The sequence below is a fragment of the Lycorma delicatula genome, chromosome 5 (genome assembly GCF_047948215.1).
Source record: "Lycorma delicatula isolate Av1 chromosome 5, ASM4794821v1, whole genome shotgun sequence".
In the NCBI taxonomy this organism is placed as follows: Eukaryota; Metazoa; Arthropoda; class Insecta; order Hemiptera; family Fulgoridae; genus Lycorma; species Lycorma delicatula.
Genome location: NC_134459.1, coordinates 83,554,111 through 83,580,319, shown reverse-complemented (window position 1 = coordinate 83,580,319; position 26,209 = coordinate 83,554,111). Strand labels below are relative to the sequence as shown.

The following is a 26,209-nucleotide window of genomic DNA, read 5'->3' as shown; positions in this document are numbered from 1 at the left end:
GTGCAAGAGTCCAAATATCCGGATCCCGGTACTCAGACCGGATTCAACGCATCAGGCATTTCATTACTTTCATATAGAATTTAGAATTCACGGTTTGACCAGTTGGGTCAAAGTCATGATGAATCAGGATGCAATCAACATTGTTTTCACACTTTTTTTTTGCCGCCTGACTTTCATCGGTCTTTGTGCTTCAGGACTCAACCAAGTAGCAGATTGACGCTTTGTTTGCGGATCATACATGTAGCACCAGCTTTCATCTCGTTATAATTGTTTGCAAAAAATTATGGTCGCTACAGCAGTTTCAACAAAGTCTTGAATGCAAGAAGCACGTGTTTTTGTTCTTCGGTCAAGAAGTGTGGAACGAAACGAGAGCACACCTTTCAGCGCTTTATTTTTTTTGTTAGAATTGTACGTTCCGGGTCTTTCCAGATGTTTAGCTCTTCCGCTATGGTCCGAAGAGTAAGATGAGGTTCAAGCAGGAGCGCGCGCACTTTCGCTATATAACTTTTTATTTCAGTTAGATTCTTATGCAAAATTGATAAATTTGTGAAAACGAAGTGGGTACATGCTGTGTTAGTGCTAACAAACAAATAATTTTAGATCTGACATATCTGATAAAAAAAGTAACATAAATTGATAGAACAAACTATTTTCAGCTTGGAATCTGTCCTAATCTTAACTAGAGTTATTACACATGATTTTACCAGTATATAATTTTAAAATATGGGCAAAGTGAATTTCTATTATGTACATTAATTACAGCCGTTTTATTGTAAATAAAATTTTAATCACAATCATTTATACTTTATTATTATTACTATTACTATCATCTTTTATGACTGCATAGGATCGATCACTTTAGTCAGTCTATTATCTAAGTCTCTTTGGGCCTTGCAGTCCTCCCAGTAATTTATCATATGTTCCGATCTTTGTGCACTTACTAGTGTTGAAAATGTTCATGTTGTGAGTTTTTTCTTGCAAGTGTTTCTGTTCTTAATTTTCTAGTTTAATTAATTCTATCTGAGGTATCTTCTGGTGTAAGGCCAACTTCCTTCAGATCCTCTTATTTCTCTGATCCATCTGCATCCTTTCTTGGTGTTTTTCAAGTTGAGATTGTACTGTACTAGATGTTTCAGAAAGTTTTGAATCTTGCATCCTCATGACATGTCCAAAAAACGAATCCTAGTCTTCTCTTAAGCATGGTTACCAGCGATAGGTTCTAACACTTTGTTGGGCACAATCCGCCACTGCCTGTCTAGTACTTTTTATTGATGCAGGTTTTGCAAATTCTTCTTTTCACTTTCTGGAATCTGTCTGTCATCGCGATAGTTCATTCAGGTGGAAGAGTGTTTCTGCTGCATAAGTGGCTTCTGGTTTTACAATTGTGTTGTAGTGTCTTACTTTTGTGTTTATTGAAAAGTATTTTTTATTGTTAGTGTGCCAGGTTAATTTCTGAGCTTTAATTAGTTTGTTTTTTTCTTATTTGGATTTTTTTTCATTTAGGTTGTTTGTTATTATTTCTCTGAGGTATTTAAATTGAGTTACTATTTTGATTTTATTACAATTTTTAATCACTTTTTTTAATTATGTTGGATTTTGGGGCATATAATTTCTGTCTTTTTGAATGATATTTTGAAGCAAATTTTATTTGCAATGTTCTAATATCAGTGATTTAGCTTTGTTGATGTTTGCTAGCAGTGCCAAGTCATTGGCAAACCAAGATAGTTTGTTTTGATTTTTTGGCCTATTTTTACTTTTTGGGGGCATTTTTTGAGCCACTCCATCATTACCATTCTTACAGCACAGTTTAATAATTAGTGGTGAGAGCCCATCACCTTGGCACAGTCCAGTTTTGATATCAAACAGTTCATAAAGCTAGTCTCTGAATTTTATCTTTGACTTAGTGTTTGTGAGGGTCAGTTTTATGATGGTTTATACTTTTTATGTACATAATTTTTTTTACACTGTATTTTTACACTGTTTTTTTTTATGTACATAATTTTTTTTTACACTAGTGTTTATACTAACTACAAATTTAGTTGATTTTTGAAGGTGAACTTTGCTGCATAAATTCACAAACTAATCGTTTAGACACAAGTCTTTTAAACAGGTTATGTGTAACAATACTTTTACTGCCAACAGTCTTAGTTAGGTTAAAGTTTGATGTTAGATAACATAATTAGTAGGTTAGTATCATAAAAAACTAGCCAAAATAAAAATCTTAACAAAATTTGTTTCTAAAAAACTAGGAATCTATGATTATCAAGCTAATATAAAGTATGTTTATTGTCTAAATCCAAATGCCATGTGATTGGAAAACTTCTCTTTCACATGGTTTAACAGTTTACTTTTCCATTTACCTACATGTTTAAAGTTCATTACAGAGTTAAGCTACAATTTAATAGTTCAAAACTAGCATTTTCATTTTTTTTGTATGAAAGAGATTCTTAGTTTCAAGGATGAATTACAAGGCTTGATCTTGTGATCCATATGTTGAAAAATTCTTGTACTAATTTAATTTTCGAATATATACAATATATTTCCAAAATTAAATTCAATGATAACATTTTGGTACTTATGTATTAACGCAACCGCAGCTACAGATTTATTTAAAAACAAAGTAGTCAATCGGATTTCGGTGGAAAATGAACAGTCTCTTTATTAATTTTAATAAATGGTTATTTATATTTATTTATTTTATAAATATAATTTAACCAAACTTAACCTACGCTCGCTAACCTTGACTAATTAACACTGTAATTTTTTGAGTATTTATTTAATAAATTCAGTAATTATTGCAATTATTTATTATTTAAATAATAAAAAAAAACACTCCTGTTAATTAGTCAAGCTTAACGAGCAAAGGTTAAGTTTGGTTAAATTATATTTATAAAATAAATAAATATAAAACCAATTATTAAAATTAATAAAGAGACTGTTTTGAATCTATGTTAAACTCTATATCGGTCCATTTTCCACCGAAATCCGATTGACTACTTTGTTTTTAAATAAAGCTGTACCTGCGGTGACATTAATATGCAAGTACCAACATTTTAATAATAGATAATAAAATTAAAAATCTGTCCTGTGATTAAGTTAACTTGTAAATAATATATAACATTTCCAAAAAAGAATAAACAAATTTATTTCTGGTCACTTTTACTTCTATTAAAATCATAAGATAAGTTAACAATAAAATTAGATATCACTTCAAAGAACCATTCTATGAATTCAACAACTGATAAACAAGGGGAAATGCCAATTCTTCCATTTACAGTATTCATCACATTTTTCATTAAAAAAGAACATTGTGAATCATTTTAGGGATTGTGAATCATTTTAGGGATATAATTAAACAATTACATAATTTTTAATTTTGCACTGATCTATAAGCAAAACAGTTTGTAGAGTCACGCTCATAGACTTACTTCAAGTTTACTGCAAATATGCAGTGTTATCAAACTTATAAACAATCAGAAAAATTTTGAAATTTCTGACAGTTGAGATTTTTTTTATTCGCAGTTGACTGTAATACTATAACTACATGTGTAATTTGTGGTTATGTTACTTTGTATTTGTTGTTTCATATACGAGTTTTGATAATTCTGATTTAAATTTTATTTATTCTATAAAGTTGATTCAGATTATTTATACGAGAAAATATGGCTAATTTGGTCTTATTATATATTAATTGGGGAAGAAAATTTTTCCACAGCAAACACAAAAAAAAAATAAAAAAGGTGATATTGAAGAAACTTGGCAAAGGAAAGGTAATATCAGAATTCATCCTTTACGAAAATCAAAAATTATTCTGTGTATATAAAATTATATTTTCTACAGAAAATTACCCTTCTGTACATAATTTTTTTTGGGGGAGAGAATTTTATTATATTTGACAATAGATGTGAATTGAAAACTACTAATGTTAAGGTCAGGATTTTATTTGAGTAACTTAAAATAAATATATGCTATTATCAAATATTAATCTCATAGAATTAAGATTTACAGAACTGATATTTACTTACATGTTTCTTTGGACATTCATTTACTTTCTGCGCCGAATGGGGAGGGGTTAAGAAAACTGAAACAGAAAACAAGATATATCATGTTCAGTACCTCAATATACAAGTTACATCAAAAAGGATATGTTTTTTACTAATTGTTGGATATGTTTTACTAAGACGTTGGGTACTTTTTTATGTAGAACAGAAAGAATATATTACATCTAATATAATGTAAAATAATTAAATAAACATGAAAATTAAACTGAGAAATTGTTTTCGGAATATTTCAGAAGTTATTCTGAAATTAATCTTTGACTAATTATAATGAAATACATACAAAAGAACTAGATTAAATTCAGAAATGAATATCTACAAAAATATAAACACGTTAGCATAACAACAATAAGCTCTACAAAATACAATATATTCCACACAATGAAGACGTTAAGGAAATTAATTTTGATGAAAATGTATAAACTTTAACACACAATATTAACGCACCAGTACCATCAACTGTGTCCGCCGACAAGCAATTCATATTTCTAAATGGTAATGTTTTAGTTTCACGAGATGAATTCATATTCAACTTGCCCAAAGTATTTAACGATTGAACAAGAATACAAGAACTGACAACACGAACTAACTCATAAAGGTTCAACAACAACAGCACCACAGGACATATAGCTCAGCATTGACCGTGTACACAACAAAAAATTATAACATTCTTTAATAATAACACTGTACTACTAGTGTTTTTTATTTTAATAAAAATGCAATATTTTTTATGAAATTTCTTTTTTTCTTTTTTTGTTTGTTGAAGGTCATAATTAAAAATTATTTCCAAATTTGGTTGTAATATAAAGCACAAAACTTGGACTTTATGTATTAAAACATCAGCAAAATACATTTAAATGTTATTTATTAACTTTTTTGTTGTAAATTTAACTCTATATTATAAAATAAAACAATTCATTCGTAATTAATGTAGATTATAAATTTTATTCTTCATTCTAAACTTAACATTTACTACATATTATTAAATCGTACATTTTCTTATAACTATTTTTTACTACGTATTATCTTATGTTCAATATTATTAATTAAGTATTACTTTTAGTTTTTTTTTAAGTGGCAAATACTTTGTATATTCTTTTGTTTTTCAAGAGGATGTTGGTTAAACTGTTATTTTCGTCAGGTAATTTGAGTGTTGTCGGTAAAGATGTTTAGTTAGGTGTGGTTTTATTTTGCATGAATTTTTAAGTAGACAATATTACGAGTAATTTGCTTTAAATATAAATACAAACAGGAATTTTTTAGTATGGCCAAAAAATCTCCAAAACCCCGAGATCATTCAGGTAAATGCATTTTAGGTTATGTTAAGTTCGTAATTTTGGTGTCGAGTCAAACCGGCCCTTCAGTTGAGTCAGTTGTTCAAAGCCTACCTAACACATATAAAACTATTTTATATTTCTGTATTTTCACGTCAGTTGTTTAATATGATCGTTTGATGTGAAGCATTTTACTTTCATTCGTATTGTTGAAAGCAATATGTGAGAACGTTTTAGATTATTAGATTTCCTTAAATTCGTTCAGCCCCTATTTCATTATTTTTGTAAGTGCTATTCAACTCTCAAATTCTTGTATAAGAATCGATACTAATTCTTGTTAAAAAAACTATACCATTACGTTTTGGTTTAGACAAATTTCCAGCCATTCAATTATCCAGTTTCTAATTGTTTTATTTTGAAAATTACACGTTGGTGAATGTGTAAAATTAAATTGTTCGGGAACAAATCTGCTTGTAGTATACCCAAAACATTTACCAAAAAGCCAATTATATTTTCTTTGGGTAATTTATCTTGCTTTTAGTGGATGCTAGATAATAAACTATTTTCTCTTGTCATTTAATTCTTTAAATAAATTTACTGAAGTACTTTATTTAAGATTTACTACACTATTTATTTGTATACCAAAATTATGTTTATTAGAGTCATTACCATTTTCATTAATACTTAACGACTGCTCGTAGATTTTCAAGCTTCTGTGAGGTGATTTTCTATTTTAAAATTTTCTTTAATTTTGGTTGGATGTAGCAATATCTCAGAAATGGCTTGACCAAAACTGAAATTTTAACATAAATTAATTTTAGTTATAAGTGTTATTTACTTAATTTTAATTTTAGTAGCTTCTACTACCCATATAGTATTACATAGCTGGACTACAAATAAATATTCAGGTTCAGTTTTAAGTTTATGCCTAACTTGGAATATCTTAGAAATAGCTTGTCCATATGTGTTGGAATTCATACTGTAGTTTGTACTATTTTTTTCATTGAAAATCTTAATCAAATTTAAATGAATATAAATGTTGAGAATGTATGTACAATTATTCCCTGTAAAATATTTGGGACTTAACGGTTTTTAACGTAAAATATTCAGGCATTATAGTAACATCTGTTCATTACAGTAACCTTTATCTCAGATAATTTTTCACTTCATGTGATTTTAATTCAAATTGAGAATTTAACTTTGTGACAAGTTCATGATTTCAAAGAAGGAACCATAATAAATCATAAACCATAATCATTTCTTTACCATGATATATGCAAGGGTCTGCCTTGCCTTTTGTTTTTACCACACTGCTGTAAGAAGTTTGTTAGGCAGTTATACCAAGATTTTGAAGAATTTTTTGTATTACTTCTCATGTCCTTGAGGTTGTCGCATGAACACATTCTTGTTTAATTCTCCATTGAGGAAAGCAGTCTTCACGTCAAATTTTGCTTATATGTTACTGCTTTATGGAACATAAAGCAGTAGTGAGTAAGCTGAAAGTGTTGTGACTGTTAAGTGGGAAACAAGGCTGAAAGTGTCAAAATAATCAATCCCTGGATGTTGATTGTAGCCATTAGCAACTAGTTTTGTTGCTAATATATATATATTAATAATGTCATTTGAATCAGTCTTGACAGCATTTACCCATCAGTTATCCACCACTGTAGAATCTAGAGGCTTCTCTTCTGTCTAACATGTTTGCTTTTGAGAAGAGAATTTATTTATTCATCCATCACTTCCTTCCATTTAGAAGCTCTTGTCACTCTGCATAGCTATCACTTGTCACTCTTGATAATTTGAAGGTATTTCATGGAGAAGAAAAAATATTCCTCACCTTGATACCTGGAAGGTTTATTTGTCTCCAGTTCTTAAATGGGTCTGTCCTCATTATTCTTTGTTGCTTCTGTATGAGGAATCAAATTTTCATCTGATGATTCTTCAGGAATCAACTCATCTTCTGGCCCTAGGTCTTAGTAAGATCTTCAGTAAATACGTAAGAAAAATTCAGAGTTTTTGATTCTAGTAATATTTGGTACTTATCATTTATACAGGCCCCCTACTGAAACCAAGTTGTTTTTTGTGTTTTACTTGTTCTAGTAAATTTGCATCATATATCTATCTATTAGTTTATTATTTATGATATGAATTTAGAAATATAAGATACTAATTATATATAACCATTGTATGCAACTCGACATGATAAAACTTTCCTAATAACAAAATTTCAATATACTTTTGTCTTCTAGACTAATTGATTTAGTTTATCATTTTATAGTGTGCTGAGCATTCAATTTATCTTAACATGTAGTGCTATATAAAAAAATATAAAATGAAAATTTAGGAATTACCGAATTCTGAGCAGCAGTTACTTTGCAATTTTTTATATATGTGCGATTCATCATTATATGGAATCAACATAATCTAATTAAACATAATCAATGCTCGCTTTGGTCACTAACCTGATTAACATTAAAAATAAAAATTATATACAATAAGTTATACATACGTTTATAAGTTTTATTGTGTCAAGTTGCATATAAAGGTTATGTTTAATTATTATCTTTTATTAAATTCATTCAGTAGGGATCCCGTATAACTGATAATTGCCTAATATTTTCGGTCAGAACTTAACATCCCTGTAGATAATAACTTTTTTGCTTATCTGAAAAATTGACAATAACTACTGTCTGGATAACAAACTATATATCCTTTTTTGAAATAATGGGGTCTTTGTTTTCACTTTCATTGATGTTCTATTTAATGTACACGTAACAGAAAGGACTGCTTCACCGCAGAATGATTTAGGTAAATGGTTTGCAGAATGCAACTAGGATCTTGCCACTTCACAGGTGATCCTGTTTTCTCTCTCTGCTACTCTGCAGTGATGTGGATAGAGGGTGCCATCATAGAATGCTTGGGGCCTATTTTTGGAGTGTATTTATGAACACTTGTATTATAAAATTCCTTGCTACCATCAGTGCGAAGCTCTTCCAATACTAGTGTAGTTTGAGTCTTCACAATTTCAATAAAGTAAGGCAATTTTTCCTTCACTTCATCATATTTCCTCAAAAGGTAAGTTGTTCTGAAACTTGTATAATCATTTTTAAAAACTTAATAAAACCCGTGACCATAAATATTGACCTATACGGGACCTCAGACATCAGCATACACCACCTTACTAGCTAAAGTTAAGCCTTCTAACTTCTTTACTTACTGATATTCTATGATGCTTACCTAGATGCAGCCTTCACAGAATTCTCTGTCATAGTGAACTTCAGTTCCATGGTCCTTCTAAAACGATTGTATATGTCTCACATTTTGATGCCCAAGTCTTTCATGCCATTCCTGCAACCAACTAGGCTTTTGTGAGACAACACAAGCTTTCTCACTTGAAGGATAAATAAACTTGACAGCTAAATGGTATAGTTGATTTTCCTTATTTGAAAAAAACTATGGCTAAAGTGATGTCATTCTTGGAAAATATACAAGTTTTTAACAAAGAAGCAAAAAAACAGAATAAAAACATCTTCACAGCTAATTACATATGCCTACTTAATAATATTGCAAACTATTGATTTTATTAAGAAGGCTCTGAAATTAAATGGGATCTTACAAAAAATAAAAATTAAATAATATATGAAAAAGATATGTAAAACATATGAACATCATATGTAAATATTAATACTCCTTGACAATTTTTTTTTATGTTAGGGTTAAATATTACTGAAGTGTCATCTACATCTCTTGTCCATGAATATTATATAGATGGGAAATTATACATCATATTTGAATTAAAATGCTGTGTACAATTTTTGGATATAACAGTTAATGGCAAACCGTCATTCTATACATAAACTTTATGGTATATAAAATATTTGAATATTATATGTAAATATTAATAATCCTTGACAGTTTTTTATGTTAAGAGTTAAATATTCATTCTATATATAAACTTTATCAAAGAATATAAAATAATTTTACTTTAATTATGTTACAAATTACCTTATCTTACAAATTAAATTATTAATGTTGTTGTTTTGTGTTTTCTTCTTGATAATTTGTTCTTCTGTTGTAAAAGTTTATATTTTATTGTATTTTTAATATGGGTGTGATATAAGTACATACTATTTGCACCACAAATGTTGATTGATGGTTTTTAAGTATTCTTAAATATGTACATGTATAATTAGTTTGTTTTTAATTATTACAGATCATCGTGTACGTTTTGATTCAGCAGATGAAGGAGAAAAAGAGAATGAAATAATTGTAAAAAAAACTGACGATAACAAAGTAGAAGTAAATTTTGGATTTTTACAGTTAAATCACAAATACATGGTTACTTTTTCTATTCCTAGGGAAGTACTTAAAATTGATAAAGCTTGCAAAATTATTCCAATAGTTGACAGTAATTCACAAAATATTAATTGTGTATCATCTAATGTTTTGAGTCATACTGATAAAGATGTTAAGTTTCAAGTAGAATACCATACTCATAAAGATAAAATAATAGATGAAATACTAAAATATAAATTAGATTGTAGTGAAAGAATTATTTCAGTACTTGTCATATCTCAAGTACTTGGTGAGTATTACATATTAATTTTACACAAAATTATTACACTGTACAAATCTTTTATTACTTTTCAAATCTTTTCACTTTTACAAATCTTTTTCCTGGATGGCCACCAGTGAGCAATTTTCCCCTTGAACTTCGAGTTCAAGGGGAAAATTGACCACTCACAAGCGGTGAGTCGAGCCACATTGTCGGACCGTGTGGGAGTTCCTTGATGCAGTTGCTGTGTTCGACCAACATCAGTTGTTTAGTTAAGGGAAAGACTCCTAATGCACTATTGTGGGAAGCTAACCTTGAGATATATGGCTGACCAGCAGCTAGTTAGGGCTCCAAGCGCTTTAATATGGTGGATAGGTACTTGCTGGGATTCAGCAACCTAGGTGTGGTAGCGAATTGCTGTCTTGACAAAGTAAATTTTAATGTATGGATGTCATATATATTTTTAGTAGTTGATAGGCTGTGCCTACCCATTTTAGTAAATATATGACGAGTGAGCGGTTGGGACACGTAAGCCGGTGGTGTATGGCACCGCACTTAGTCCGCTCATGCTGTTAGGTAAACTCTAGGAGCTATTTAGGACACTTGTCGCTAAACTTTTTCTAGGCTCAGTAGCTGTTTGTAGCATAGACATTCGGTTTATGCTTTAGGGCGACCGAATGGGGTGGTGGAGAAATGCCAAGCAAACCAATTTACAAATCTTTTATTTTAATTTGTACAAATACTGCATTGTATGAATTATGTCATGTATCAGAAATTGTGATAGGTATGCTGCTCATGGTTAAAATAAAGGAACTCCCCCAGCATTTGCCTGACTGGATCAAGGGAAACTGTGGTAAAAACATTCATCAGAATCACAATGTAAAATAATTATAAAATCAAATATAAGTGTGGTTGTGTGGTTAAAGTTTTATTAATAATTTAAAATATAAACACCTGAAGTAATATTAAAATAAATTTGTGAAGATACTAAATATATAAAATAACTGACATAAATCACTGTTCAGAAGGCATTATAAATGTTATTTGATCATGTATTGATGATTACCCGTTGATTGGAGGTGTTTAAAATCGTTTAATTATTAAACAATTAATAAACAGAATAGCATTTTTCTGTAAAAAACTTTTCTGCGTGCGTGCTTAAAGTAATATGACTGTGGTCATGTGTGTGTAAAATTTGAACCCAATTGTGTCATTTGCCTTCTGGCTATTACAGTGTAAACATGTCTGCTCTGCTAGCAGTTTGCACCAAAGATAAACAACAGCAGTAATTTGATTTCTCTGGTCAGAAGGTGTGAAAAGGACTGAAATTCATCATAGATTTTATCACACTTTGGGTGCTTTATAAAATAATGTGCTTTTTTTGTAGATCAAGAAGTTTAAAAGTGGCCAAATGAGTATGGCACACGAAGAGTTAGTAGGATGCCCATCAACCTTTACCTTGGACGACATAATTCAGCAAGCTCGAGAGATGGTTCTGGCAAATAGGGGAGTTACCATTGATGAGGTAGTGTCTTCTTTGAACATCACTTAGGTTCTATCCATCAAATCATCTAGGACAAGCACAGCTTCTGTAAAGTCAATGTGTATGATGGGTACCAAGACAGCTTACTGCAGAACACAAGCTCAGACGCATTGATATCTGCCAGTGCGTACTCGATTGCTTCAACAAGGAAGGTGACACATTTTTGATCAGAACAGTCACTGGTGATGAAACATGGGTTCGTCACTATGAGCCAGAATGGAAACGCTAGAGTATTGAATGGTAACTACTGTGATCTCCAACCAAGAAAAAATTCAAGACTGAGCCATCAGCAGGTAAGGTTATGTTAATCACATTTTGGGGTGTAAAAGGGTTTATACTGAAAGACTTCATGGAAAAGGGGACTATGATCAGCAGCACTATACAGTGAAATGTTGGAAAACCAACTGAAGCCAGCAACAAACCCCAACGTCTATTGTCAAAAAAAGTGTTATTGTTGCACGACAACATCCACCCACACTGTTCAAACCATTAACCAGTTGAATTTTGAGATACTGGAATACCCTTCCTACAGCCCAGATCTTGCTTCTTCTGACTTTCATCTGTTTGGCCGCACAAGGAAGCTACCAATTTTCCACAGATTTAGATGTGCAGGAAGTAATGTAAAAGAAGCTTTGCGACCAACCAAAAACCATCTTCTTGGAAGGTATATGCAAACTTGTTGACTGTTGTACTAAATGTGTTGACAATAGAGATGTCTGTATATAAAAATGATGTACTTGTTGAATTTCTTACCTTCGTGTAAATAAATTGTAGAACAAAAAGTGTAGATAATTTTTGACTTTCCATCATTTATCAAATTTCTCAGGAAATATTAAGAATTTTTTTAAATTTAATGAATTCATTAAGAAAATATTTAGTAGAGTTTAGTTTTTAAAGAAAAAATCTTAACTGGTTTTTATACACATTAAACATAACAAAATTGAAAAATGTTTGAAAATTAACAACACCAAATATTGAGGTACATTTTCAAATAATATTCTCACACAAAAAATTTGATTATATTATTAATTTATCTGATATTAAATTGTTTTAAGTTAATAATTTGTCATTTTTTAATTCTTTGTAATTGAGGTATAGCAGTTGTTGATGGAGGAAGTAATTAATCTCTATCTCTAAAAAAAGGTTATATAGGTTTTTTCTTCTTTTTTGTTATCATAGATTTAACTAAAGTAAAAACAATTCAGCTTAACAAGAAAGCAATAGCAAATTAAGTAAATTAATTCAAAAGTGAAAAAAATTGATAATTTTAAATCTGTGTTGAGTACAAAGAATATAGTATTTAAATTATATATACTAAAAAATTATTTTAATTTTTTCTCAATACATATTTATTACCATCATCTCTTGTGAGTTATCTGAACAAATCTAAAAAGAAAGAAGTTGACACATCTAACTTCTTGGCAACATAACGCCGTTGCCTCTCTGACACAAGCAAATCTATTGGTTTCACACCTGCAGTTACCAAGATAGCTTCCTGTGAAATTGTGCAGTAGCCAGCCGCTATTGTTAACAATATTAGGTGTTGAGCCCAACAATATATCCTGATAGTTTTTGAATTTTAGTATATCCACTCAGAATGGCACCACATATAGCATAATTGCTTCACAGATGCTCTTATATAGGATACTCATGTGTAAAGTTAAGACCCCATTCAGAATTGACCACACACATCAAATATCAATCAGCAGAAGCCCATCGTCTGAAGCTTTTCAAAAACCTTACAAATAAATAACCAGTAGTAGCATCAAAGGCCTATATGACTATCAGTGGAATTCTTGTCACCAGATGTAAACAATAATTTTACAATTTCCTTCTTCCAAAAAACTGGGAAGCATCCGTCAAACAACAGTTTATTGAAAATGCACATGATAACTCATATGCTCACTCCATCCGAGTGAACAAGGTGCTCCGAAGTGAACCGTTATGCCTTCGAAGCCCGCGGCCTTACCTCTACCTAAACTACAGATAGCTAATGCATCTCGACCTGAGTAATCTCCAGGATAATGCACCTCTGTGAAAATGAGTGACCTTGCGCCGCACCCGCAGATGATATGTGGTCTCTCCAGCTTCATCATCATCAGGCAGTAAATTGTCAAATAATCTGTGTAAAATTTCAATCTTATCGATCTTATCTGAAATTATACTGTGCTGGGTCGAGAGAGCAGACAGAAGAACATCTTTCCTATGTTTGTGTACCAAAACCCTGTATACGACTTCTCATGGATCCTTGTTCCCCTGTTAATGCATAAAGGAACACCAGGACTTATATATGAGAGGTGGATCGAAAAATAAGTTTCACCCTTGCCATGTTCTTGTACTGAAAGGGATATTTTATATCAATAGTGATATAAAATAGGGATATTTTATCAATATGTCTTGTGATGGCAGCACTGGTTGTGTTGTCTTTACGCTCCCACAGCAGCAATTATACACGACATTCAGTACGTATGTATTGTTGTCAATATGGTGTATGGTTGTCCTCTAGAGGTTTTGTCCAGCATAGAAGTGTGTTCAGTAATCTGATTTTTGTGGCCAAAAATTACAATTGTGAAATTCATTGCCAAATTGTTGAGATATACAGTTCATGCCCCATGATCACAAAATAGTGCCAAATGTTCAGAAACGGAAGAACAAATGTGAGTGACAAACTCCATGCTGGACATCCTTCAATTGCAAACATGACAGGTAATGCAGATTGCATGAATGAAATGATCTTGTGTAACCGGCACATTAAAATTAGAGAGATTGCAATTGAACTTAATATCAGTTATGGTAGTGTGTTTGTGATTATTCACGATCAACTTGGTTACCGTAAGATGTGTGCAGGATGGGTGCCACATCTGTTGAGTGACAGCCACAAACATCAATGATTTGCATCTACTCTTTCTTTTCTTCAGTGTTATTCTAGCATTGGTCCACAATTTTTGAAGTAAATCATCACAGGGGATAAGAGCTGGGTGCTTCATTACACTCCTGAGACTAAATGAGCATCACATGAATGTAGACAAAAATTCGCTGCAGCCAAAAAAAGTGAAAACATCCTCACATGTTCGAAACATTATGCTGATAGTCTTTTTCGATTTTGAGGGAGTTGTTTACAGTGAATTTATGCCCTGAGGAACAACAATCAATGCCAAATGCTACTGTGAGACTTGAAAAAAAATTGCGTAAAGCCATTAAAGATCAAAGACCAGGAAGATTTGATGATGGGGTCGTTTTTCTTCATGACAATGCTACTCCTCATTCAGCTCATGTGACAAAGGAGTTACTGCAAAAGTTGAAGTGGGAAGTGTGGTCTCTCAAACGCCTTAGAGGCCTGATCTAGCACCCTATGACTACCACCTGTTTGGTCCTCTCAAGCAAGACCTGGGAGGGGAGCATTTCACTAATTATGATGAACTGAAGGAAACTGTTCTTAAATGATTGAAGGAAATTGGACAAAATTTTAATGAGAGTAGAATTGAAAAACTTGTCACAAGATATGAAAAGTGTTTAGAAAAACTTTGTGATTATGCCAAAAAATAGATAAAATTATGTAGTTTTTTGTGCAATAAAAAAAAAAGTTGTCTTATAAATATGTGCTTGTTTCATAGAGGGGATGTAACTTACTTTCTGATCGTCCCACTTACTTGTCATAATTATTTTTCACTTGTGAGTTGATTTGCCATGAAAAGTATATGTTTTTGGTTAGCTTATCCAGTTGCTTCTGTACATAATGTTCCTTAATTCTTATGCCATTTGTCTTTGTTTCTGAATTATTATTCCAGAATAATTCGTGTCTATTACAGTTTTTCCAATACGTTACAATATGTTACAGTTTTTTCAATATGGGTGTAGATCAGGAGGACTTCAACGGCCACATCAACATCACTCAATCTTCTGATTACTGCGCAGCTGAAAGCAATGGAAAACTACAGCTGCTTTTATTTTTAAGAAAATGTAACTCTGCATTTTCATGTATCAAAGATAGAGGCACCTTCCTTGGTAAATTATTCTGGAGGTAAACTAGTCCTCCGTTTGGATTTCTGGTTGGGGACTACTAAGGAAGAGGGGTTACCAGAAAATTAAAAAATAACATTCTAAGAGTTGTAGTGTGGAATGTTAGAAGTCTAAAAAAGGTTGGTAGGTTAGAAAATTTAAAGAATGAAATGTATAGATTAAATGTAGATGTAGTAGGAATTAGCGAGGTTAGATACAATGAGGAAAATGACTTTTGGTCAGGTGATTTTAGAATAATTAACTCAGTTTCAAATAAAGGGCAGGCAGGAGTAGGTTTTGCAATGAACAAGAAAGTAGGGAAGAGAGTAGAGTATTTCAAAATGTATAGTGGTAAAATCATTGTAATAAGAATAAAATCAAAACCTAAGCTGACAACAATTGTTAATGTCTATATGCCTGCAAGTGTTCATGATGATGATGATGATGAGGTGGTAGAGTGTGTATACAAAGAAGTTGACGAAGCAATTAAACACATAAAAGGGGATGAAAAAATGTAATAATAGTTGGAGATTGGAATGCAACCATTGGACAAGGCAAAGAAGAAAATATTGTGGATGAATATGGGCTGTGCAAAAGGAATGAAAGAGAGGAAACTTATTGAGTTTTGCATGAAGTATAATTTAGTAATTGCCAATACTCAATTTAAAAATCATAATAGAAGAATATATATAAATATATATATATAAATATATATATATATACAATTAAGAAATATTATAAACAGGAAGTGCAAACTAGCGAAAGAAAAGTGGATTAAACAAAAGTGTTCTGAAGTGGAAAGAGAAATGGTCATTGGTAAAATAGATGGAGCATACAGGAAAGTTAAGGAAAATTTTGTGGTACATAAATTAAAGTCTAATAATGTGAAACAAAGATTGTACACCGATTTATAATACGAAAGGTCAATTGGTGGATGGAATATATTGAAGAGTTATACAGAGGAAATGAATTAGAAATTGGTGTTATAGAGGAAGTCCAAGAGAATGAAAGGGGAGAAACAATACTGAGATCTGAATTTAAGAGAGCATTAAAAGATTTGAATGGCAGAAAGGCTCCTAGAATAGACTAAATACCTGCAGAATTACTGCTCAGTGCAGGTGAGGAAGCGATAGATAGATTATACAAACTGGTGTGTAATATTTATGAAAAAGGGGAAGTTCCGTTAAGACTTCAAAAAGAGCATTGTAGTCATGATATCAAAGAAAGCAGGACCAGATAAATGTGAAGAATACAGAACAATTAGCTTAACTAGTCATGCAACAAAGATCTTAACCAGAATTCTGTATAGAAGAATTCAGAGGAGTGTGGAAGAAGTGTTAAAAGAAGACCAATTTGGTTTCAGGAAAATTATAGGGACTAGGGAAGCAATTTTAGTGTTCAGATTAATAGTCGAAGGAAGATTAAAGAAAAACAAACCAACATGCTTGGCATTATAGACCTAGGAAAGGTATTCGATAATGTAGAGTGGAGTAAAATGTTGAGCATTTAAAAAAAAAGGGTTCAAGTACAGAGATAGAAGAACAATTGCTAACATTTACAGGAACCAAACAGCAACAGTATTAATAGAACATAAGAAAGAAGCCATAATAAAAAAGGGTTCTGACAAGGATGTTTCCTATCCTTGTTACTTTTTAATCTTTACATAGAAATAGAACTTTATGATGTTAAAGAACTATTTAGATCTGGAGTAACAGTACAAGTTGAAAAGATAAAGATGCTACGATTTGCTAATGATATAGTAATTGTAGCTGAGAGTAAAACAGATTTAGAAGAAACAGTGAATGGTATGGATGAAGTCCTATGCAAGAACTACCGCATAAACAAGAACAAAACGAAAGTAATGAAATGTAGTAGAAATAATGTAGATTGACCACTAATTTTAATATTCTTGTTGATTGTAATAAATAACCTTAACTGTTAAATACATAAATGAGTTAATTTTTTTAATTAATAAATATAAAAGCATTTTATATTTAATTATTATATTATCTAAGCATTTATTTGTTGTTTATTTATCTTGATTAAACAAAAGTTAGTTTCATAAAATTGAATGGGACACTGATTTTATATAAGTTTGTATATTTTATATTATGCAGCATCAAGTGACAATTTTATATTATAAAAATAAGAAGGTAAGGTAAATAAGAATACGGAAATAGAAGAATTTTGTTATTTGGGAAGTAGAATTTAATTAAAGATGGACCCAACAGGAGCGATATAAAATGCCGAATAGCACCAGTGAAACGAGCCTTCAGTCAGAAATATAATTTGTTTACATCAAAAATTAATGTCAGGAAAACATTTTTGAAAGTATATGTTTGGAGCGTAGCTTTATATGGAAGTGAAACTTGGACGATTAGAGTACCTGAGAAGAAAAGTTTAGAAGCTTTTGAAATGTGGTGCTATAGGAGAATATTGAAAATCAGATGGGTGGATAAAGTAACAAATGAAGAGGTGTTGCGGAAAATTTATGAACAAAGAAGCATTTGGAAAAATATAACTAAAAGAAGAGACAGACTTATCGGCCACATACCAAGGCATCCTGGAATAGTCGCTTTAATATTACTAAAGAATTCTGACTCTCTTTGCAGCCCTTACCATTATCCCACTCTTGGTGATTATATAATTTGATATTCTGCTTTCAGCGAAATCTGTAATAAGGAACAAACAAATGTATATCATTAAAAAAGAACCCATTTAAAAAATTTTTTTTTTTAAGTTAGCATGAAAATTTTTCAACGTATAGAAATTTACTTTCATTTGTCACAAAGAGCTACTGATAGGTCGATCACTAACATATAAATTTTATTTTGTTAGTTTACACATGGTGCATCCTTCCATGCTGAATAGCTATAAGAAATTGTGAAATTGCCTTTACAGTCTAAACTGTACTTTATATTTTAACCTCAGCAGTATTTCTTGAAAAATGTAATCATTCAGAATAGCAATGTTTAAGTTGTATTCATGATTTCTGGCAAAATATATTACATGTTAGTATTCTAAATATATTTATATTTGTGCTCTACTTTTCTGGCTGTAATCCTTAAAAAGAAGTAATAGTTGAAGTACCTGTATCTGTGAATAGTGGTGGTTATGTTACACAGCCTGTGATGAACTGAATGACGGTGTGTCATTTGTACAGTTGAATAACATCAGCAAATTGATGAGTTGGGTGTATGCTGATATGCGACATATTTGGTTCATAGAAGAAACAGCAATTTACTTTCACTGTTCCTAGTAATCTGGTATATGATTATTTTTTTTTGAGAATGGTTATGCCATTTTCAGATATTGCTTAAATAAAAACTTTACAGAGTGTTCATCAGGGAAAATACTTTTCCAGAACTGATTTTAGAGCTGAAGATAAAAAAAATTGTCAGAACATAGATCTGGAAATGTTTTTTTTAATTTTAATTTCAGCCTCTGGAAGTTTTATTCTTTATTACCCAATATGAGTTAATGGGGGGGAAAGTCTAAATTTACTATTAACTATATAGTAGTAGTAACTATATAATAGTTTGTTAATATTTACTATATTAACAATTACAGTAATTAAAATTTCAAAATAAGGCTTATGTTTTACTTTAAACTGAATATTTGAAAATACCTCCATTGAATTCAATGCACTATACGACTCATAAATAAAGCTCTTTAGTTACCTATTGAATATCATCTTCATGTGTATTATCTTATTAGCTCAGTAGCCTTGAATATGTAATAAATTGTTTGAGACGGTTGGGCATAAGGAGAGGCTTAAGATTAAGAGGCTCTTCTATATAAAAAATCTTGTATGAAGATTTAATTTATCAAGAATGGTTTTCTATCGATTCTTGATAAATAAAATCTTTCATGCAAATAAAATCGTTAAGTAAACATTAAGCTAAATGTCATCAAACAAGTTGAACAACCAAGCAGATTTGTTCAAACATATCTGCATGTGGGAGAACACTGATTTCATTGATGTTTTTATGTGAGAAGATTTCCATGTACTTGAAGTATGAATATATAGACAACAAATAAAATAAGAATTTGTTCAAATATTATAATTAAAATGGATATAAATAATGTTTTATTGATTTTAATAATTTTTTTTCTTTGTACTGTGTTAAAATATAAATAAAAATGTAAATTTTCGTGTATTCAAAATCTTAAATCTCTGAAAGTTCCTTACCGATTGTGTTGAAATTTTGACACAAATGTTGCATTCAAAAAACATATGTTTGTATATACCTGCTATTTATATACTAAGATGTCACACCTGTGACAGGTAAAAACATACTTATTTTTGAAAACCAGTGCTATCGTTGGATGTAAAAGCAACACACGCTATACTAAATATTTTATTTTTCCATTACAATGTTTCCAATATGTGTGTCTGCTATAGACCTACTGAACCGATTTACGCATGGGGAAAAATTGAAAAAGGGAAAAGGGAAGAAGGGGAAAATGAAAAAAGGGGAAAGAGAGATGGGGGAGGGACATGAGAGGAAAAGGGAAAAAGGAAAAGGTTAAATTTTATGAAGTTCCGTAATGTTCATTTTGTTAATGTTTTATCAAACTTTCAGTTGTGTTCATTTAATCTATATATATATATATATATATATATATAAATAAACATACTGAAATCTACCAATAGCAAAGCATTGCTGGGTCTGCTAGTTATAATATTTTTATAGTAATGTCATATATTTTTATTGACAATATTTTTTTTAATTATAGTTGTGCACTGTAGAAGTGCATTCGTTAACTACAACAGTACATTCTCATGAAATATTTTTTTTTGTAGTAATGATTCAAATGTTTTTATTGATAGTATTTTCGTGGATTGTAATAAATAACCTTAACTGTTAAATAAATAAATGAGTTAAGTTTTCAAATTAATAAATATAAAAGCATTTTATATTATTTAAGCATGTATTTTGTTGTTGTTTATTTAAGCCAATTCTCTTGATTAAACAAAAGTTAGTTTTATGAAATTAAATAGGTCACTGATTTTATGTAAGTTTATATATTTTATATTATGCAACATTGAGTGACATAATTTTATATTATTTACATTATTTGTTTATTGAGAATTAAGTAAGTAAATAAGAAAGTACTTAAGGTAGCTACATTAAAATTTAAGTTAATACATAGACCTTGATAAATAACATTTTGCAACTATTATGACTTTAAGTACATATGATTTTGTTAGCAGATTTCTTAAAATATAACTTTTCTTTGATGCCCGTCTTGCACTCGGCTTGTGATTCATCTTGTGTATTCACTTTTTGCAAACAATCCCTTTTCATTGACCCTCAAAATTCTAGTGAAATGAGGTCTGGAGGAGATCTTTGAAACTAATTAACAGATCTTCCTTGGCTAATCCATATACCAGAAAATTTTTAGTTTTAAAACTGGCTTTTGATTAGTGGAGTGGAATAGAGCTCCATATAAATTGTTTTGGAGAAATTGTAAATTGTTTTGTAGCTTTGCTGATGAATGTGTTATATGATAGATGGTATTACCATAGTGATTTTAGAAGACCTGATATGAAACATCAAGCAGCTCAGAAAACGGCATAGCTGTTCTCACAAATTACAAGCATCCATGTCAGGCATATATCTTATTAAATTTGACCATTTTATTTTTCAGGTATATTTTGAAATATGCCTATTCTCTTGAACTGATAAACATTTCTACAGTCACACCACAGTTTTATATTGTTTATGCTGCATAACAGTGCTAGGTGTCATATTGTAAAAGTAATGTTTGTTAGTCATTTGATGTGAAATGACTAGTAGTTAATAGTGAAAATGGAATACATATCTTCTAAAATAATATTCTGAACTAGCTAATGTGAGAAGTGCGATCATCTAAGTGGGATTTAAGGCTTTTGGAATGCATGAACATGTTTAACTTTTGTAATAGCCTCTTTTTTGGCAAACTTAAATGCTCCATTATCCTCATGAGAAGGCTGCTGATCTCTTTAGTTTGAACATGAAGAATTTTAAGAGTAGCTTATTCTGAACAGTTGCAGTTTGTTGACTGAGTCTCCAGTCTCTTTTATAAGTCTTGATGAGCATATTGGAGTGGAAGCTTCAGAAATCTGCCTTAATGATGATAGTTATAAATTCAGCACTGACATTGTGTATTATACTAGCAGGATCTCATACCTGAAACATACAGCATCAACCCTGATTTGTTGCAAAGACTATCTGTGGGATTTATTTGAAAAACAGCTACAGAGCTTATTACATTGTGAACTGCATTTAGCTTCTTCGGATTTTGCATGCCAAATTATAAAAATTGTATACATAATCCGCCTAGATTATATTAATGAAATTTGCAGATGTAAGAAATTTTTAGATGTAGGCTCTACTCTTCTCTCTCTGATTCTTAGTTTCTGTTGATATTCATTTGAATACATTCAATGTTCTGTAGCATTTTACCACTAACTGTTAAACATATGACAGCTATATTTTGCTTTTGTTGATGAGCAGTTCTGAAAATCTTACTTTTTTATACAAGATTACCTCATTAATTATGAATTTAAATGAGCTTGCTGAACTCTATAGCTTTGGACGTCACAATTTTTTATGGTGAAAAGCTAAATAAAACCACATTGTGCCACTTTCTGACAGTACTGTTGATTGCTTATTGAATTTAAATCTGATCATTGAATATTTCCTGCTGGCATAATTGCTAGAACATCAATGTAAATGCATTTTCTTATGTCTATGCAGAATTGATTCTTGTGGTGAACAAGGTACTATGTAACTGTAAACTTGTGGAATGCCATTTTTCTGCATTTTGTTCAATGAACAATACGCAGACTTGCTACACATACTTGGTGATGCATGCTTGCATTATTCTGCTTGAAAGGTAACTTGTGATTACTATCTTAAGTGATTACTATCTTAGATTTCCTTATTGACTGTATATTTACTTTTTAAACCCTTATGCTTATAGTTTATATCAACTACTTTCTTCAGTCCAAAGAACTGCTTATTCTGTATAAATTATCAGTCATATACGTACAAATAAAAGTAACTATTGTCATCCCTTAATCTTATTAATTATGATACTAGTTACAAATATCTGTTTAATGAGAAGTAATTGAATGTGTGAATAGGCGTGCACATACATATACACACACCACATACATATATATTATGTTGGACATTATAGATAAAAAAATGACAATTTTAAATAAGACAGTTAAAAATTTAGCAGACCTACAGTCCCTTCCCTTAAAAAATGTCTTTATGAGAAAAACAATGTTTCCTATGTGGTATCCAAGAAAGGGTTGTTTCTAAAATTCAAATTTTTTTAAAATCTTTTTTTTTTAATGGGAAGTTGTGATATTGTAAAGTTGTTTGAAGTTTTTTTTATATTAGAAATAATAAAACTTTTAATGCAAGGCATAAGAAATCTTTGAAAACAGATAAAGTATGGCTTTGAATATACTTTCAGCAGGTGAATAAAAATTGTTTAACAATAGTTGTCAGAATTTTAATTGCAATTATTTTTTTTCTAAACATATAGTTATGTCATTTTTGTTCTTAGGAAAAGGAAAAGGAACAGCTCTACTTAAAAAAGGAGTGCACTGTATGGGTGTGTTATCTCATGAAGAATTGCATGAAGATGATTCTACATGTGATTGTGATTAATGGCTTACATTTAAATTATTTGCCATTGCCATAAATCTGTGCAGGGTTTTAACATTCATTGCTAGTTATGCCAGTTGGCTAATAATTTAAATTAAATATTAAATAAAATTATTGCTTCTGATGTAAAGGATATTCCAACCTTTCATATTTTTAAAAATGTAAACAATATAAATGAAAAATTATAGTATTACTTTTTGTGTTTTTATTTGTATGAATACTTTTGCTGCCACTTAAGCATATGCTGTGGAGAAGTAAATATGCTGCTTGTACATATTTACAAACAGCTATGTGCATAGCTGTTGTATTTAAATACTTTATGTTTGTAATCTACAACCTAATGTTTTATCAGGTAGTTCTTTTTATAAATTTGTATTTTTCTTTTATCATCTTGTATTAGTGTATTAGTTTAATGAATATTTTTCTGAGGCTGAAATATAATTCTGTTAAAAAATATTTAAAAATGTACTTTGTTGTTTATTTATGAAGGAGTTCTGAACATTAAAAAATGAAAGGAATTAGAAGACTTTACGTTGTGTAATCTTATGAGACGTACAAAACTTAAAAAAAAAATTTTTGTTAAAATCATGACACTGAATGCTTGTAAGTTGCAGATAACTGTATTTATTTTCTTAGTATATAAATGAAATAATGAATTGAGGGGAAAATTTAGTTGTCTTTAATAAATTATTTATGCATATGTAAAACATTATATATTGTGTAATTACTACTACAAATGCATGTACGGATACTTATATGTTAGTAAGTAATTAATGAATGGATATTTATTGTAAAGAAATGTGTAATATTACATTTTGGAAATATGAGTTTATAAATACCAGTTTTTGTTGTGTAATATAAGTTAGTGTTTTTTTTTCTTTTGCATTTATGGTTTATGTTACTTTGTATATAAAACATTTGCTTAAAATTTTACATAAAAATTTTCAACTAATACTCGTACAGTGCAAAACAGCAACAAAACTATATATGAATCCAAATTTATTTGCAAAATAAAATTATATGTAAAATATTTGAAGGAGTTAATTAAAATATGTATAATTATAAAAGTCAATGAATGAATATATGTATTAACATAAAAGATATAAAATTAAAAGTTTGTTTATGAAAATGCTGTTTGGTATTATATGTATGATTTGATGATGCTATATTTATTAATATTACATGTTAACCTTTTTGAGCCTATTTGATACTACAAAATACCTTCATTTTTTTACATTAAAGTAATATTTTGGGTTCAATGTTATTATAGTTAACTTGGTTTGTGTTCTAATTTATTTTATTTTATTTGTTACATTCATGCAAGAGAGTGTCTTATGAATATTTTTATGAGTACCAAAAAATTCATGTCATTAAAAAAAAATTCAAATCTCGTAATCCTGAAATAGTAATATCCTCGAGATTAAAGTTAACTTTTATTCAAAATGGTTAAATATCTTGAAATTAATTAATAAATACAGTAGAGAGAGTAAAGTTTAAGATTACACTGAGAGAGAGAGAGAGAGAGTGAGAGTGAGAGAGAGAGAGAGAGATAGAGTGAGAGAGATTATTAATTATGATTGCAGAGTATAATATCATTTTATTTTGTAAACAGATAGTAAATCTACTTTTTGTTCTTAGGAACTGACAGAGGAATGGCTTTACTAAAAAAAGGAGTGAAATCTCTGGGTATATTATCTCATGAAAGGGAATTAGAATTGAAAAAAAAACAGCGGGTGCAAGAGGACTAAATGACATAGTATTGATATATTGTTTAAATAATTTTACATCATTCCAAATTTTTGCGGGTTATAATATCCATTGCTAGTTATGCGTAGTATGTAATGGTTTTTAACAATTTATACATATTTTTAATTCTTCTTTGTTAAGGTGACATTTAAAAAAAAATTGTTAATTTTGCTTGATGTTAAGGTTATCTCAATGATAAAGAATAAAATATGCTTAAAAATGTATTAAATGCAAATTAAAAATTACAGTATTATATATTTATTATTATTGTTTTTTTCTGTTTTTGTTCTTTTTTTATGGTATGGGTACCATTGCCATTTATATTTTAAACATTTCTTGAATAATAACTTGACTATTGTTTATTGTATATATATTTGAAGCATAAAATTATCTAACTCGGATCTGTATTGTTCTTCTATTTTGACTGTAAAAGTATCGTGCCTAAAAATATTTTTTTGTACTCTTAAAAATTTATTTTTTATGTTTTAATGCTCAATAAAAGTATGACTAACAAGTGTATAATTCTATAAAACCTTATGTTAATAAGCTTGAAATATTTTACACTAAATTTGTTATTCGGATATCCTTAGTTATTGTTTGGTGTCGTTATTATATTATTTTTATTTTAGAAAGTTTTATTTTATGGAAAAAATACTTTCTAGAGCATTCTAATGGAAATTTATCAATTTTAGTGAAACTGACTTATAATTAAGAAAAATAGTTTTATTAAATAACATATATTTATTCTGTAACAACAGGCTTACACCATCTTACAATTTACTGACTGATGATAAATGAATTTTTAGTGCGAGAAAAATACCATGCCTAACCAGGATTTGAATCTGGGACCTTTGGAGGAAAGGCCAAGATTCTACCACTCACACCACAGAGGCCGGCAATGAAAAGTTAACTGAGAGTTGTAAATTATTAGATAATTTTAAAATTACCTAATAATAATAGTAGCAGTGTGAAGTTGTCAGTTTTTCACCATTTAAAATTACCATTTATTTAATGACCTAGAAGATGAAACATTTTTCCTATTTTAATCTTTAACATTTTTAAGTGATCACTATGAAAGTTATAGAAAACAAAATATTGTGGCAGCAAGTGTTACAATTGTTACAATTTTTATTGTTGATAATAATTTATTTATTACTCTGTTAGATGCTTAATTGCAAATTAATTAGTATTAAACATTATATGATAAGTTAAATTTTTTTAAATCTTTAAATGTGTGTGTTCATTATACATTTAATATAACTTGCAACAAACTAATGTATGGATGTCACAGCCAGCCCTTGTGTGGAAAATATATCTATGCATTTCATTTTAATCATTTTCCAATATGCAAGTCTGATTTCACT

The 26,209-nt window shown here is 29.9% G+C and overlaps 2 protein-coding genes across 11 annotated transcripts in view; one reads left to right on the top strand and one right to left on the bottom strand.

Annotated features, from left to right (window-relative positions):
- Positions 1–4,729, bottom strand: part of Adar (Adenosine deaminase acting on RNA) — a 112,594-nt gene extending 107,865 nt beyond the window's left edge. For 4 of the 6 annotated variants that reach the window (XR_012756493.1, XM_075366531.1, XM_075366530.1 and 1 more), the window contains exons 1-2: positions 4,506–4,728; positions 4,026–4,081 (exon numbers count right to left, since the gene is read on the bottom strand). Coding sequence is in view for 3 of the 6 variants with exons in the window: in XM_075366531.1 (XP_075222646.1) it covers positions 4,026–4,081; positions 4,506–4,584 (135 nt within the window). In the remaining 3 variants the exon portion in view is untranslated. Of the gene's footprint in view, positions 1–4,025; positions 4,082–4,505 lie in introns of all 6 variants that reach the window. The other 2 variants (XR_012756494.1, XR_012756495.1) reach the window with 2 other exon arrangements.
- A 449-nt stretch (positions 4,730–5,178) lies between these two features.
- LOC142325144 (adipose-secreted signaling protein) lies at positions 5,179–25,905 on the top strand. 5 transcript variants are annotated; one of them, XM_075366526.1, is made up of 4 exons: positions 5,179–5,359; positions 9,546–9,917; positions 23,589–23,702; positions 24,738–25,905. In XM_075366526.1, exons 1-3 carry the CDS (start codon positions 5,323–5,325, stop codon positions 23,609–23,611), a joined length of 432 nt encoding a protein of 143 aa, XP_075222641.1. In that variant the 5' UTR covers positions 5,179–5,322; the 3' UTR covers positions 23,612–23,702; positions 24,738–25,905. The 5 variants fall into 5 exon arrangements, with proteins under 5 accessions (XP_075222641.1, XP_075222642.1, XP_075222640.1 ...); XM_075366527.1 differs by having other exon boundaries at positions 23,589–23,861; positions 24,738–24,852; XM_075366525.1 differs by lacking the exon at positions 23,589–23,702 and adding an exon at positions 22,999–23,451 and having other exon boundaries at positions 24,738–24,850.
- Positions 25,906–26,209: the final 304 nt, after the last annotated feature.

Bases quoted from the DNA above. Each gene is read 5' to 3' on its own strand.
- LOC142325144 (XM_075366524.1), top strand. From the start codon at position 5,323: ATGGCCAAAAAATCTCCAAAACCCCGAGATCATTCAG. The intron at 5,360-9,545 runs GTAAATGCATTT...TAATTATTACAG, and splicing joins AAAACCCCGAGATCATTCAG to ATCATCGTGTACGTTTTGAT. The intron at 9,918-24,737 runs GTGAGTATTACA...TTTTGTTCTTAG, and splicing joins TGTCATATCTCAAGTACTTG to GAACTGACAGAGGAATGGCT.